This window comes from Leucoraja erinacea, chromosome 21 (assembly GCF_028641065.1).
Source record: "Leucoraja erinacea ecotype New England chromosome 21, Leri_hhj_1, whole genome shotgun sequence".
In the NCBI taxonomy this organism is placed as follows: Eukaryota; Metazoa; Chordata; class Chondrichthyes; order Rajiformes; family Rajidae; genus Leucoraja; species Leucoraja erinaceus.
Genome location: NC_073397.1, coordinates 15384569 through 15399052, shown reverse-complemented (window position 1 = coordinate 15399052; position 14484 = coordinate 15384569). Strand labels below are relative to the sequence as shown.

Sequence of the window (14484 nt, the reverse complement as noted above, 5' to 3'; positions counted from 1 at the left end):
CTTAAAGTTGAAAGGCACTACTTACTGCAAATGGTGGCTTGGGTGCTTTGGCTTGAAGTTGAAAGGCACTACTTACTGCAAATGGCGGCTTGGGTGCTTTGGCTTGAAGTTAAAATGCACTACTGCAAATGCACTTACTTCCTGTTTGCACTGTATATTGATTTTAGTTAAAACGCTACCATTTACGGCTGTGATTTTTGGCCATCTTACTCAGCCCCCCCTCCGCTGAGCAGGTGCAGAGAATTCTTCCAATTAATGAAAAATAAAAGTGTTATTAGTGTTTAAAAAATGTTGAGAATCTCTCCCCTGTCAATCACGCCCCGAAAGCCACACCTTTTCCGGTGGGAGGGGGAGGGGTTATAAAACCCGGAAGTGTGGATGTGGCTCAGTCTCTGCATGATGGGGGAGGGAGAGGTCATGACTCTGTCTGAGCTGTGAATCAACTGAACATACTGAATGTCTACTGAACTGTGAGTTTGGTGTTTTGTGTGGTTCTATGGTGGTTTCACCCTGCATGAAATGGTATGAAGCTGCATTTGAATTTGGTGGCCTTGGACCCTGCTTGAAGTGGAATGAAACTGCACTGAATTTGGTGGCCTTGGATCCAGCTTGAAGTGGTTTGAAACTGCACGAATTCAGTGGACTTGCACCCTGCTTGAAGTGGTTGGAAACGGCACATGAATTCGGTGGCCTTGCACCCTGCTCATAGTGGTAAGAAACTGCACTTGAATTTGGTGGCCTTGCACCCTGCTTGAAATGGTAGGAACATGGATTTGAATTTGGTGGCCTTGCACCCTGCTTGAAATGAAATTTCAAGGAATAAGGAAAAGTCATGAGTCAACTGCCAGCCCACAAGCCGTGAGTGAGTGAGCTGCCAGCAGATCAGGCTTGAGGGACTGAGCTGCCACCCAAAAACCCATACCAACACTCCAGAAAGCCCCCCCCCCACTGGCCACCAATATTGGAATTGGTGGAGCGGTGGAATATTGCGTCGGGGGACCAGCCCTCCCGTGTGAACATGGGACCCATCGTGTCCCACTTAGTCTAGTATTTGTTAAAATAGCTTCTCACTGTGAGCTGACAGTCTGCTCTTTTCACTGATGCAGCGTTTGTTTATGCTGCTTACTATAATTTCAGGCTTAATTGCTGCATGCAGGTTACATTGGAAAAGGATTTTGAAGGCTGGACTTCCGAAGAATTATTACACTCTGAGTGAAAGAAATGAACCTAACTGGTTAAGTTGAATTAATGCAGGATTTGTGTAAATGGGCGGTTGATGGACTTGGTGGCCCTGTTTTTTGTGTTGTATCTCTCTAAGACTCTATTAATTACTCGTGAAATTTCCGTGAAATATTGGTGGAACCAAGTTATTCCGATCCTAGTTACCCCACTGCGCCCCATGAACCATTCCCCAGCTCTGGGTTCCCTCTTCCCCTCCTCTGGTTCCCATTCCTTGGCCTACCTCAAGGGTGACCTCGTAATTGATGGTAGCTGAGATGTGGGTAAACTCACAATACTGTTAAGGAAGAGAGTTGCAGGATTTGAACCCAGTGGTGGCAAAGGAATATACTTCCAAGTCAGGATACTTGGAATCTCCACCAATCTGCCAAACTCACCTGTATCCACCTATCACTTGCAGGGCTTTATCCAACCCAACCTTTCTTTTCCAGCTTTCTCCTCCCTGCTACTATCAATTAGAAAAAGTGACCTGACCCGAAACGTCGCCTGTCCATTTCCCTCAAAAGTCGCTCCCTGACCCGCTGGGTTCCTCCAGCACTTTGTGCTTTACTTGAGATTCCAGAATTTACAATTCCTTATGTCTCTACTTGGAAGCCGAGTTTGAATGTTGTTGCAATATTGTCAGTAGATCCCAGTGTTGTAGATATAATTGGACAACTAAGCTGCCAGAGTAGTTAGTTCTGGAACAAACTCTTTCACTTCTGAACCTGCAATATCACCAGGGTTCAAATCTTTCTCTGTATCCAACATTCAACCCTTTATCAACTTCCTCCTCACACCTCTGCAATCTCTATCTGCCTTTCCCTCTTAAGGATGATCCATTTGCCTGCACTTTTGACAACGTTTTTGTCATCGGCAATAGAGCGCAGAGAAGATTTACGAGGATGTTGCCAGGACTCAAGGGCCTGAGCTATAGGGAGAGGTTGGGCAGGCTAGGACTTTGTTCCCTGGAGTGCAGGAGGACGAGGGGTGATCTTATAGAGGTGTATACGAAGCCAAAAGGAATAGACTGGGCAAATGTACAGAGTTTTTTTCCCCAGAGGAGGGAACCAGGTTTAAAATAAAGGGGGGAAAGATTCAATAAGAACCCGAGGGATAACCTTTTTTACACAAAGGGTAATGGGTATATGGAGGAGGTAGTTGAAGCAGGTACTCTCGTAACGTTTAAGAGACATTGGATAGGTACATGGATAGGATAGGTTTAGACGGATATGGGCCGAGTGTGGGCTGATGGGCCTAGTGTAGACGGGGCATGTTGGTTGGTGTGGGCAAGTTGGGCCTGTTTCCATGCTGTATGACTCTCCGAGTCTCTATGACTAATAATATCATCCCTCCATGACTTTGTGTCAAATGTTGTGTATTAATGCTTCTGTATTAAAGGCCAAAGGCTCACTTGCTTTCTTAGATGGATATATAAAGATTCCACAACACTTTACATGGAAATATTGGGAAGCAGGGCATGTGTGTGATGGTGGGTTGGGATGAGAATTGGGATTATTCCCAGATGTCCTGGTTAATATTTATCTCCCAATGAATGAATGAATACTTTATATCAAATATAACATGTGACAGTGAAATCCTTTTATTCAATCACCATCACTAAACATTATTCGGCACATCTCACTCTGTAGTGGGAGTTTGCTATGCATCCTGTTTCCTGATGACAACATGCAAAATTAAAAGTGCTCCATTGGCAGTGAACCATGAGTGTTATCATGAGTTGTGAAATATACTTTATCCTCCCCCCTTCTTTACCGATTGCAATGTGTGTGTGTGTGTGTGTGTGTGTGCATGTGTGCGTGCATGTGTGTGTGTGTGTGTGCGTGTGTGCTTGTGTGCTTCCTGGAATGCATCTCTGCTCTTGGTTTGACTCAACCTTCTGCATTTGGAATCAGTAACTAGTCAGCAGTGAATGATCACTCGTGCCCTTAGTGTGTTATATAAGTAAGCTCTTAACTGTGCCAAAGCTAAACTTTTCAGAAGTGGTACATAATTGTCCCAATGTCACATGCCTGACTAACACCATTCATTCCAAAAGCAGCTTTAATCGTCTTTGGTACTGAGCTGGAACAAGCTAGGAGTTTAAGATGCAGCCAGTCATCTTATAAACTGTTAGATTTGATTCACAGCTCGCACACGTCCAAACGAATTGGATGCTGCTGCCAGGGTTCACCGAGCTACCTGTGGCATTGAGAAGCAACAGAATTTTTAGCACTTAAGAGTGAAGTCCGTGCAGATAATTGTCTTAAGGGCAGGAGAGAGAGCCAAACAAAGAAACCATGGCACTCCAGCGACTTAGCAATTTAACCACAAATTTAGAAAGGAGATTTTAGAGATACAGCATGGAAACAGGCCCTTCAGCTTACCGAGTCCACTCTGACCAGCAATCACCCCGTACACTGGCACAATCCTACACATTAGGGACAATTTACAATTCATAATTTTACCGAATCCAATTAACTAACAAACCTGTACGTCTTACGAGTGTGGGAGGAGACGGGAGCACCGGGAGAAAACTCACGTGATCACAGGGAGAATGTACAAACTCTGTACAGACAGCATCTGTAGTCAGGATCGATCCCGGGTCTCTGGCATTGTAAGGCAGCAACCCTACCGCTGTTCCACTGTGCTGTCATTAGTTTGCAGATTTTTAGATTCTGATACTAAAACAATTCAGCATGCAGAATATAATATACCGGTGATATATGCTGATTAATACGAAATACTTTGTAAGATGTCTATTTGGTGCATCAAGAGTGCAGTCAGTTGTCGGAGGTTTGCAGATAGGAGAAATGCCAGTTATAAAGCAAGAACATCTCATTTTTACAAATTTAATTGCAGACGGATTCAATTTGCTCAATTTTTTACATTTATGAGTGTGAATATGCAAGTATGTGTGTGTGGATAATTCAAGGTCTCCATCTTGGTCTGTGGGCCTTCAGTTCAATTATACTATGTTGTCACATGTACCTAGAGGTAGAGTGAAATGCTTTGTTTTGCATACAACTCAGTAAAATCTTGTATAATTCCTCAAACTATTTCTACATCTTCAGGTATTTCCCACTTTTGCTAAGAAATGCTCCTGCCATCATAATTAAAATGATAATTAACCGTCAGTTCCTAACAAATATCAGCCTTTCACCCCAGATTTATCTAAGTGTGAAAATAGATAACCTTATAAATCTCATTGATCATGAACCATTTTGCAAAGCTAAAATTAGACGGTCTTTTCAAAAATTAGTGGAAATAATTTTGTTGCTGAATTTTCCTGAATGGATAACTGAAGCAGTCACTCTGCATGTTAATGGTAACATAGAGAAAGTTTAAATATAGGATGTCTCCATTCTCTATCTAATTCACATTTTAACAATCGTCATTAATAGAAATAAATCTAAAAATAACATTTCAAAATAATATGAAGAAGGGTCCAGGTTCGCTAGAGAAACTGCCTGGCCCACTGAGTTACACCAGCACTTCTGTTCTTCTTTTGTCAAAACAATTATCCTTCTATATTCAATATAAAAATTAATGGTTAATACTCATTAAAAAAAAAGATGTATGTGATGTGTAAATTCTTCAGGTATTTGTCACAGTTGGATCTGGTCTAATCTTGAGACAGTTTCTTCACTTCAGCAATCTTTGCAGGATTGCATTGACTCTTCCAGGGCTTGTAACTTGAAGTCCCATGGTGCCATGTATTACGCAGTGCCATTAGTGAAGCTGTGTGTGGCATTCTGCATAACCTCTGCCCATTGGGGAAAAGTGGAGAAATCGAACAAGAAATTACCCCAAGTGTTCACAGCTAACAAGAGCAGGAGAATCCCCAGAATGTTCATAATAATCCCCGACTTCACCTGCACAAATAAATGCAATTGATTAATGCAACATACAGTAGATTTTAATTAATTTACAGCAACATCTATTCATAAAAACCAAAGACCAAAGTGATAAAAGGCTGTGGAGGCTGAATTAATAGATATTTGTAAGGTGGAGACTGATAGATTCTTGATTAGGACAGGTGCCAGGAGTTATGGGGAGAAGGCAGGAGAATGGGGTTGAGAGGGAAGGATGATTGAATAGCAGAGTAGATAGCAGCCATGATTGAATAGCAGAGTAGACTTAATGGGCCAAATGGCCTAATTCTGCTCGTACAACTTATGAACATAAACGTATAAAACGGGGCTCCAAATTTCTGCAGGTCTTTCTGACGGACATGTTGAGCACCAGCTATAGCGACGAGAATATTGTCAGGGGAAGAAGGAATAGCTATTTGGTGCATCAAGAAGGATTCATTACACCGAAACAAGTAAGACCAATCAAAGGATATTTCCTTCTGAAGAAGGGTCTCCACCTGAAACGTCACCCATTCCTTCTCTCCAGAGATGCTGCCTGTCCCACTGAGTTACTCCAGCACTTTGTGTGTTCTAACCATCTCTAGCAAGATGGAGTGGACTCTTATTTATTTTTTTTGCCTTCTTTAGGCCAACCTCTCTTTATTACTTTGGTTCTTTCATCCATGCTACCCATATAAATAGTAAAAAGTTGAGACCCTGTACAAATTCAGTCCCTGTAGTTCATCGACCATTATATCTAGACACTCAAAATAAAAACATCAATATTTCACTGTTTCCCATTAACCAGCAAATCTTTCACTCACTCCAACATGTTCACTCCTACACTTAGTTTTACTAATTTGCAACAACCTTTGGTGTGGCACTTTATCAAATGCCTTCTTGAATTCTGAACAAAAAGCTTCTATTGGTACCCTATTATCCAAATCAGGTGTTAATTCTTCAATAACGTGGCCAAAAACGATTTACTTTGCATAAAATGTTGACTTTTCTTGAATGTTTCAAAGTCCCCTGCTATAATATCTTTAGCAATAGCTTTTCTGAGCTGCCAGAGGAAATAGTTGAGGCAGGTATAAAAAAAAACATTTAAAAGATGCTTGGACAGGTAAATGGATAGGAAAGGTTTAGAGGGATATGGACGAACTATGGGCAAGTGGGACTAGAGTAGTTTAATGGTTTCAGAAACATTTAGACAGGTCCATGGATAGAACAGGTTTAGAGGGTTATGGGCAAAATGCAGGCAGGTGGGACTAGAGTAGATGGGACATGTTGGTCGGTGTGGGCAAGTTGTGCTGAAGGGTCTGTTTCTACACTGTATGACTGTGACTCTATGGACGAGTTGAACTGAAGCGGCTGTTTCCATGTTGTGTGACTATTACGTAAATGTTAAATGACAAGCCAGTAGTTTCCAGCCTTTTGCTTCACTATATGTTTGAATAAACATGTTACAAGGACTATTTTCCAATCCACTGCAACTCTTCATATTAAGAATTCCAAAAGTTTACAACCACTGTATTTGATTAAAGAAATCTCACTTCATCTCAGCCCAAAATGGGCAACCCTTTATGTGAGATAATTTTAATCATTCATTAAATAATTAGGCAAAATCTGAATGATCGACTTGATCAAAATGTTTGCCTGTTTGTAGCTAAGAAAAGCTACAGAGCAGCACAGTGGCGCAGCGGTAGAGTTGCCGCCTTAGAGCGCCAGAGACCAGGTTCGATATTGACCACGGGTGCTGTCTGTACTGAAGATTGCATGTTCTCCCTGTGACTGTGTGGGTGCCCTGGTTTCCTCCCACATCCTAAATGCTGTGCAGGTTTGTAGGCTAATTGGCTTCTGTAAATAGTTCCTCGTGTGTAGGATAGAACTAATGTATGGGTGATCACCAGTGAGCGTTGACTTGGTGGGCTGAAGGACCTGTTTCCAAGCTGTATCTCTAAATAAAACATTTCCAAGTTGTACCATGTCCAAAATTAATAAGGACGGAACAGCTAGCCGTGTACTGTGTGCAACGTAGAGAGATTCATGCAAAGCTAAACTGCAGAACTATCCATTCAAATGAGAGGCCTGTTCAATAATATACTATAAACATTAAATAGGAGTGTTCAAAGAGACACAATTGCCGACTCATCTCCACTATATATTCACAATTCAATGATCCAGAGCAACCATTTTTTTCTGGTTAAAGTTTTAGTAAAGAAATTTACAGGTAGTGTTTTTGCTAGTGCTGGACCTTCCGGTCCAAAAGTGAATGCCCTAATGCAACATGATTTCACAAAGATTAATGAATTGAGGGTTGGGCGTTAAACCATTGGATTGGTTAAAATGGGTCGTGTAAAGGTCAATCGGATTCCAGTGAACATAACTCTGTTAATTGTTTATGTGCCAAGACCAGTTTTGTCACTGCTAATACCATCCATCAAGTTTGCTAAATACATCCATAACGGAATAATTTGGAACTGAAGTAGCAGTTAAAAAAAAAATTAAATTAAGCGTCAGTACATTATTAGAGCTGCTTGCATTTATTGTGGATATCAAACATTCATCCATTTTGTGATCGCTGAGTCCATTGTATGCACAGTAAGCACTGAACCACCAGATCACCAACCAACTATAGCACAGCGGTAGAGTTGCTGCTTTGCCATAAACCCGGGTTCAATCCTGATTACGGGTGCTGCCTTTACAGTGTTTGGACATTCTCCCTATGACCGCCTGGGTTTTCTCCGGCTGCCTCCCACACTCCAAAGGACGTACCTGTAGGTTTGTTGCTTAATTGGCTTCAGTAAAAATTGGAAATTGTGACTAGTGTGTAGGATAGTGCTAATGTACGGGGTGATCGCTGGTCGGCACTGACTTGGTGGGCCTAAGGACCCATTTCCTTGTTGTTTCTCTAAAGCCTAAAGTTTAATTAGTGGGATGACGCCATTTGTACAGAAAAACCTCCCAAGGTACATCACGAGAAGGATCAGCAAACATAATTTGACACCAATCCTTGTGGCTAGATTTTTTGTTCAATGCCTTTAAATTAGTAAAAATCTATTGTATTGCGGAGGATTAGATCTTGCTGGCCAATACTTGCAGTTCTGAATGGCTCTCAGTGCTGAGACATTAAAAAACAGTTAATTTGGGATTTAGTGCAATGCCTTACATAATATAGAACTAACATGAATGGGTGATCAGCGGTTGGAGTGGACTCGGTGAGCCGAAGGACCTGGTTACATGTGGTATCTTTAAACTAAACTAAAGATGGACAACACATGTATATGTGTTCAAATTATTTAAGGAAAAGCTGTTTGTTTATTAACTGACCTCACCTTGTTTCATATATGCTGTTCACAACTAGAACTGCATTCATTCCAGCAAAGGGCCTCCATACAGTAGCTATTGTCCCATCCCGGTCATTACTTCTTCACTCCACTTCCTTCAGCTGGAAGATACAGAAGCTTGATAATGCGCACCAACCAGACTCAGGAAGAGCTTCTTCCCCTCTGGTATCAGGCTTCTGAAAGGTCCTTCTATAGGGTACTGTCCGATTCACCGCCACTCCTATTGTCAAAATTGGATTTTGGAACTGATGCGCTACATTGCTGAGAAATATATTCTGCATTCTGTATCTTCCCCTTTGGTTTACCTATTGTACTTGAGTTTGCCTATGTATAGAATTATCTGATGTGATTTGATAGCATGTAAATCAAAGCCTTTCACTGTACCTCAGTACATGTGAAAATAATAAACCTAAACCTACAGTATATTTCCTTATGTCATATGCAGGTTCACGCATCTTCCCCATTTTCCAACTAATTATCCCTGTAGCCTGTTTTCTCCCACTTTCTCATCAACTTGTCCCAAATTCTACCACTCACATTAGCACCAATTAGCATCAACCCATGTGGCTTTGAGATGTGTGGAGGGGAGCGGTCACAGGGAAAACATGCAAGTTAAAATCATGAGGAGAATCGAGGGTAAATGTCTTTTACCCAGGGTTGGGGAATCTAGAACCAGAGGTCTATGGTGAGAGAGCGAAGATTTAATAAGAACCTGTGGGGCAACTTTTTCATCCAGAGGGTGGTGGGTATATCGAATGAGCAGCCAGAATAGGTAGTTGAGGCAGGTATTATAGCATTGAAAAGACATTTGGACATGTATATGGAGAGGAAAGGTTTGGAGCGATCTGGGCCAAATGAATGAATGAATGAATTAATGAATGAAATGAATTAATCTCTTTAATGAATTAATCTCTTTATTGCCATTGCACATGGTACAACGAAATTTAAAAGTCAATCCCACGGTGCGATTCACAAGAGCAATTTTAAATATATAAGAAAAGGTAAAAATATATACATATAAAAAAAAAAATTACAGATAAATAACAATAGCAGCTGAGGTAGAACCATTCAGTTGAATGGTCCTAACCAACCATCTACATCATTGGAGACTCTCGGAATATCTTTAATCAGACTTTACTGTACTTTGTCTTGCACTAAACGTTATTCCCTTTATCATGTATCTGTACACTGTGGACGGCTCGATTGTAATCACGGTAGTGTAACTAGTGACTGGCTAGCATGTCTTTCAGCTGACTGGCTAGCAAGCAACAAAAGATTTTCACAGTACCTCGGTACACACGACGATAAACTAAACTAAACTAAAATGCATGTCAACGGGACTACCTTAGATGGGGCATCTTGGTCGGCATGGACGAGTTGGGCCAAAGGGCCTGTTTCCGTGCTGTATGACTCTATGACTCCACACACACAGCAACGGAGGTCAGAATTGAGGCCGGGTGGCTGAAGCTGTGAGAAAGTCGCTCTACCAGCTACACTACTGTGCCTCCATTGCACCATAAAGTAAGTATATGAGTACAAGATCAGGTCATTAAAATCCCCTCTTTGGCCCACAAGAGAAATCCTACGTACCATATCCTTGACCTTCAGATGGCCTGTAGCAAATGCAATGGAATTTGGAGGTGTTGATATTGGCAGCATGAAAGCATAGGAGCATACTATAGTTGCTGGTACCAAGAAGTACAGTGGGTTCATCTTCATCTGGAGACACTGGAATAAACAAAAAGTACAGAATGAGATATTGTCCTTGTGATTAAGGGCAGTTCACTGTATATCAATGCCATTGATCAATTGGAGAAGGGTCCCACCCAAAAACATAATCTGTCCATTTCTCTGCACAGATGCTGTTCCTCCAGCACCTGAATTGTGCTCAAGGTTCAAGCATCTGCATTTGCCTGAGATACAACAATGCTGGTCAGATTGACAGATTTTTGATTAGTAAGGCTGTCATGGATTATGGGGCAAAGGCAGGAGAATGGGGTCGAGAGGAAAAATAGATCAACCATGATTGAATGGCAGAGTAGACTTGATGAACTTATTCTGCTCCTAGAACTTATGAACCTCTGAAGTTATACAGGGGAAAGGAAGTGGCCATCCTCAACAAGAGAAGGTCCAGTCACTTCTCCATGGTGTCATCAACATCTCCACCATCACATTGTTATCATGTTGCCATACGTGACGAGCGAAGAATCCAAAGTCTCGGTGGTCGGCAATACCAGGAGGGAGCCGCTGGAGATGTCAAACGCAAGGAGCAAGGGCTGGTAGGAGGGTAATGTCTCCAGCACTGTCAAGGCCGGCTGCAGGAGGAGCCCTCAGGACACAGAGATGGCTGGGCGAGGAGATGGCCGCTGGTTCGCAGGATGATCCAGTCAAAGGCAATGGATGGAGGCCCCACAGGAGCCTGGGGCTTGCCTGAATCGGGAACTGCTCCTGTAGACAAAGCGGATGGGCGGACCGGACTTTGGACTTGTGGAAATAGCGGCAAAACATGGCGGCACCCGCACGTGTAAATATGCAAAAATAATTTCACTGTGCAGTACCATATGTGACAAATGAAGTCCCATTGGACCATAGATTGTGTGCTCCTCACTTGCACTAAACTACTGCTAAGTTTATCATGCAGGGAGTAGGGTTCAAAAGTGCATCCTGCCTTTCCCTGGTTAGGGATGAGCATTAAATACTGGCCTTGCCAGTCAAGCCAACATCCCGTGAGGAAATTAAAATAAAGGATTGAGCACAATTCTTTACATTAAGAATAGGGCAACATTTCTTCTGCGGTTTATGAAGCATTTTAGTTTAGATTCTTTTATTTTGTTTAGAGATACAGCACCCGAAACAGGCCCTTCGGCCCACCGAGTCCGCGCCGACCAGCGATTCCCGCACACTAGCACTATCCTGCACACTAGGGACAATTTACAATTTTACCAAGCCAATTAACCTACAAACCTGTACGTCGTTGGAGTGTGGGAGGAAACCGGAGCAACTGGGGAAAACGCACGCAAGTTACGGAGAAAACGTACAAACTCTGTACAGACAGCACCCATGGTCAGGATTGTCAAGGAGCAATTCTACCGCTGCACCACCGTCCCGACCTTTGGGAGAAGTTTACCACCTAAAATGTCGACTTAAATTAAATCTTAACCGAGAGAAAAAAAATATTTTTTACTTCAATGTCTATGTTGAACCACAGATGGAAAAGGCGAACGTACTGTAAGTTAAATAGTACTTGCAGTACAATGTATTGTAGACACACCACATCGCTGGTTACTTTCGTGGAAAGAAGGTCCAGCCATGGGATGTAGATAGTAATGGCCATGCGGATATTTTGTCGCCCAATCCTAATTGTCCTGGAACTGAGTGACTTTCTGAACTATTTTAGTGAGCTGATAAGAGTCAACAGCCAGAAGGTGGTGAATCTGTGGAATTCATTGCCACAGACGACTGTAGAAGCCAAGACGTTAGGTATTTTTAAAGCGGAGATGGATAGGTTCTTTATATGCAAGGGCCTCAAAGGTTATGGGTAGAAGGCAGGTGAATGGGGTTGAGAGGGAAAGATAGATCAGCTATTATCAAATGCAAGAGCAGTCTAAATGGCCTAATACTGCTCCCATTGTAATGGTGTTAACTACATTTTTATACAGACCTCAGAAGTGTGGTTCATATTTTTCATTTTCTGACAAATACAGATACAAGCTGATTACTGATACAAGCTTTTTATTTCAGATTTGCTTCTATTTATTCTTCCCATAGAGTGGTTAATGTTTGGTGCCGATATCTGTCGGATGAATTAGCCAGGTATCACCTTCCCTAGTCCATGCAAAAGCCTGAGTATCACTGCTGCTCAACACCATTTAATAATGAAGGATCATTAACCTGCAATGTTTCTCCCTGTTCGTGCTGCTGGGCCTGCTGAACATTTGATGCATTTTCTATTTAGTTTTGATTTGCTGAGGGGTTGACGCTAATCAAGAACTTAAGCATGAGAATGGAGTGGCATTCAGTGAAGGTGTGCACTGTTGGCATTGGATTCTTTAAGATGTGCCATTAGATTGTGTCCATCTCTGCTCTCTCATGTGGATACCAAAGACTCCACAAATGATTTTTTTAGCAAGGGCAATCTCACCAATCCTGATTTTGCCACGGCTTACTTTAATTTCAGTAAAGTTCCTTTCACTTTGGTGTCTGTGTGATCTTGGTGTGTGCAGAGTGGAGGCAGGTTTCCTGTAGTACACAGAATGCAAGTCTTATCTGCGATGTGTTGAGTTTGAGAAAGGCACTATGTAAATGCAAGATTTCCTTTCTCCTTCCATTACTTTCAAAGGAGGGAACTCACCAGGTTAATTAAAATTGGCAGCATTATTACAATGGTGGCAGTGTTGCTGGCAAATTCAGTGAAGAAGGTGACTAGTATTGAGATCAGTATAAGAGCAACGCTTGGCTGGAAGGCTGCAAGTGGATGAACATATTTGCTGATCCAGATGGACAATCCCGAGACCTGGAAAACAAAGACAACAGGCACAGTAAAGCTCACTGGCTTGAGAAGTCATGTTAGTTGTATAAGACATGTGAGGGCACATGTAGAGTATTGTGTTCAGCTTTAGTCACCTTGTAATAGGAAAAATGGTGTCAAGCTTGAAAGGGTTCAGAGAAGATTTACCAGGATGTTACCAGGACTCGAGGGACTGAGCTCCAGGGAGAGGTTGTTCAGACTAGGACTCTATTCTTTGTATGACAGGAGGATGAGGGGGTGATCTTATAGAGGTGTAGAGAATCATGAGAGGAGTAGATCGGGTAAACGCATAAGAGTCTTTTACCCAAAGTAGAGGAATCGGGTACCAGAGGATGTAGGTTTAAGGTGAGGGGGGAAAAGATTTAATGGGAACCTGAGCAATAACTTTTACACACAAAGGGGTTCGAGCTGCAGCAAGCTGCCAGAGGAGGAAGGTACGATCACAACATTTAAGAAACATTTGGACAGGTACATGGATAAGGAAGGTTTAGAGGGATATGGGCCAAAAGCAGCCAGGTGGGACTAGTTTAGATGGGGCATTTTGGTTGCCATGGGCAAGTTAGGCCGAAAAGCCTGTTTCCACGATGTATGACTCTATGATGCTAATAGTGGACCTCCCAGAGTCTAAAACAGTAACATTGTAATGGTTGGAGCAAACCCAAGCACAGCACTGAATGGTAGTTTGGTTCTCCATTTTCACTTCCCCAATCTCATCTCCCGTTGATTAATGTCTGGGCTGTAAATTTAGGGGCTGGTACTTCTATTATAAACACTATTCAAAACACCTTGTGCATCAAATACCCTGATATTAAACGGCAGTAAATTAATCTGGTCAAAATTAAAGTCATTTTTTTTTTTTTTTTGCTTTCAGCTTCACTTTGATGTATATCAGGAGTTCAGGGGGGCGTAGAAAGTGGGGGAATGCAAGGATTACTTCAATTGAGAGAAATCAAAATTGTTCCCTTCCCTCTCGTACCACCCCCTCCCCGGGCACTTTCCCTTGCAACCGCAAGAGATACAACACTTGTCCCTTTACCTCCACCCTCGACTCCGTTCAAGGACCCAAGCAATCGTTCCAGGTGCGACAGAGGTTTACCTGCATCTCTTCCAACCTCATCTATTGCGTCCGCTGCTCTAGATGTCAGCAGATCTATATCGGTGAGACCAAGCGGAGGTTGGGCGATCGTTTCACCGAACACCTCCGCTCGGTCCGCAATAACCAAGCTGACCTCCCGGTGGCTCAGCACTTCAACTCCCCCTCCCACTCCGTCTCCGACCTCTCTGTCCTGGGTCTCCTCCATGGCCACAGCGAACAGCACCGGAAATTGGAGGAACAGCACCTCATATTCCGTTTGGGGAGTCTGCATCCTGGGGGCATGAACATCGAATTCTCCCAATTTTGTTAGTCCTTGCTGTCTCCTCCCCTTCCTCAGTCCCCCTGCTGTCTCCTCCCATCCCCCAGCCTTCGGGCTCCTCCTCCTTTTTCCTTTCTTGTCCCCGCCCACCCCCGCCCCCGATCAGTCTGAAGAAGGGTTTC

At 42.7% G+C, this 14484-nt stretch overlaps 1 protein-coding gene and 1 long non-coding RNA gene across 3 annotated transcripts in view; one reads left to right on the top strand and one right to left on the bottom strand.

The window, feature by feature from the left end:
* The window catches only part of LOC129707276 (uncharacterized), a 95987-nt gene that overhangs the window by 42958 nt on the left and 38545 nt on the right, over positions 1-14484 (top strand). The window lies entirely within an intron of this gene.
* The window catches only part of slc13a3 (solute carrier family 13 member 3), a 47678-nt gene continuing 36195 nt past the window's right edge, over positions 3002-14484 (bottom strand). Inside the window, exons 11-13 of the mRNA XM_055652183.1 lie at positions 12771-12932; positions 10010-10147; positions 3002-5093 (exon numbers count right to left, since the gene is read on the bottom strand). Coding sequence (XP_055508158.1) covers positions 4938-5093; positions 10010-10147; positions 12771-12932 — 456 coding nt within the window. The 3' untranslated portion in view covers positions 3002-4937. The remainder of the gene's footprint in view (positions 5094-10009; positions 10148-12770; positions 12933-14484) is intronic.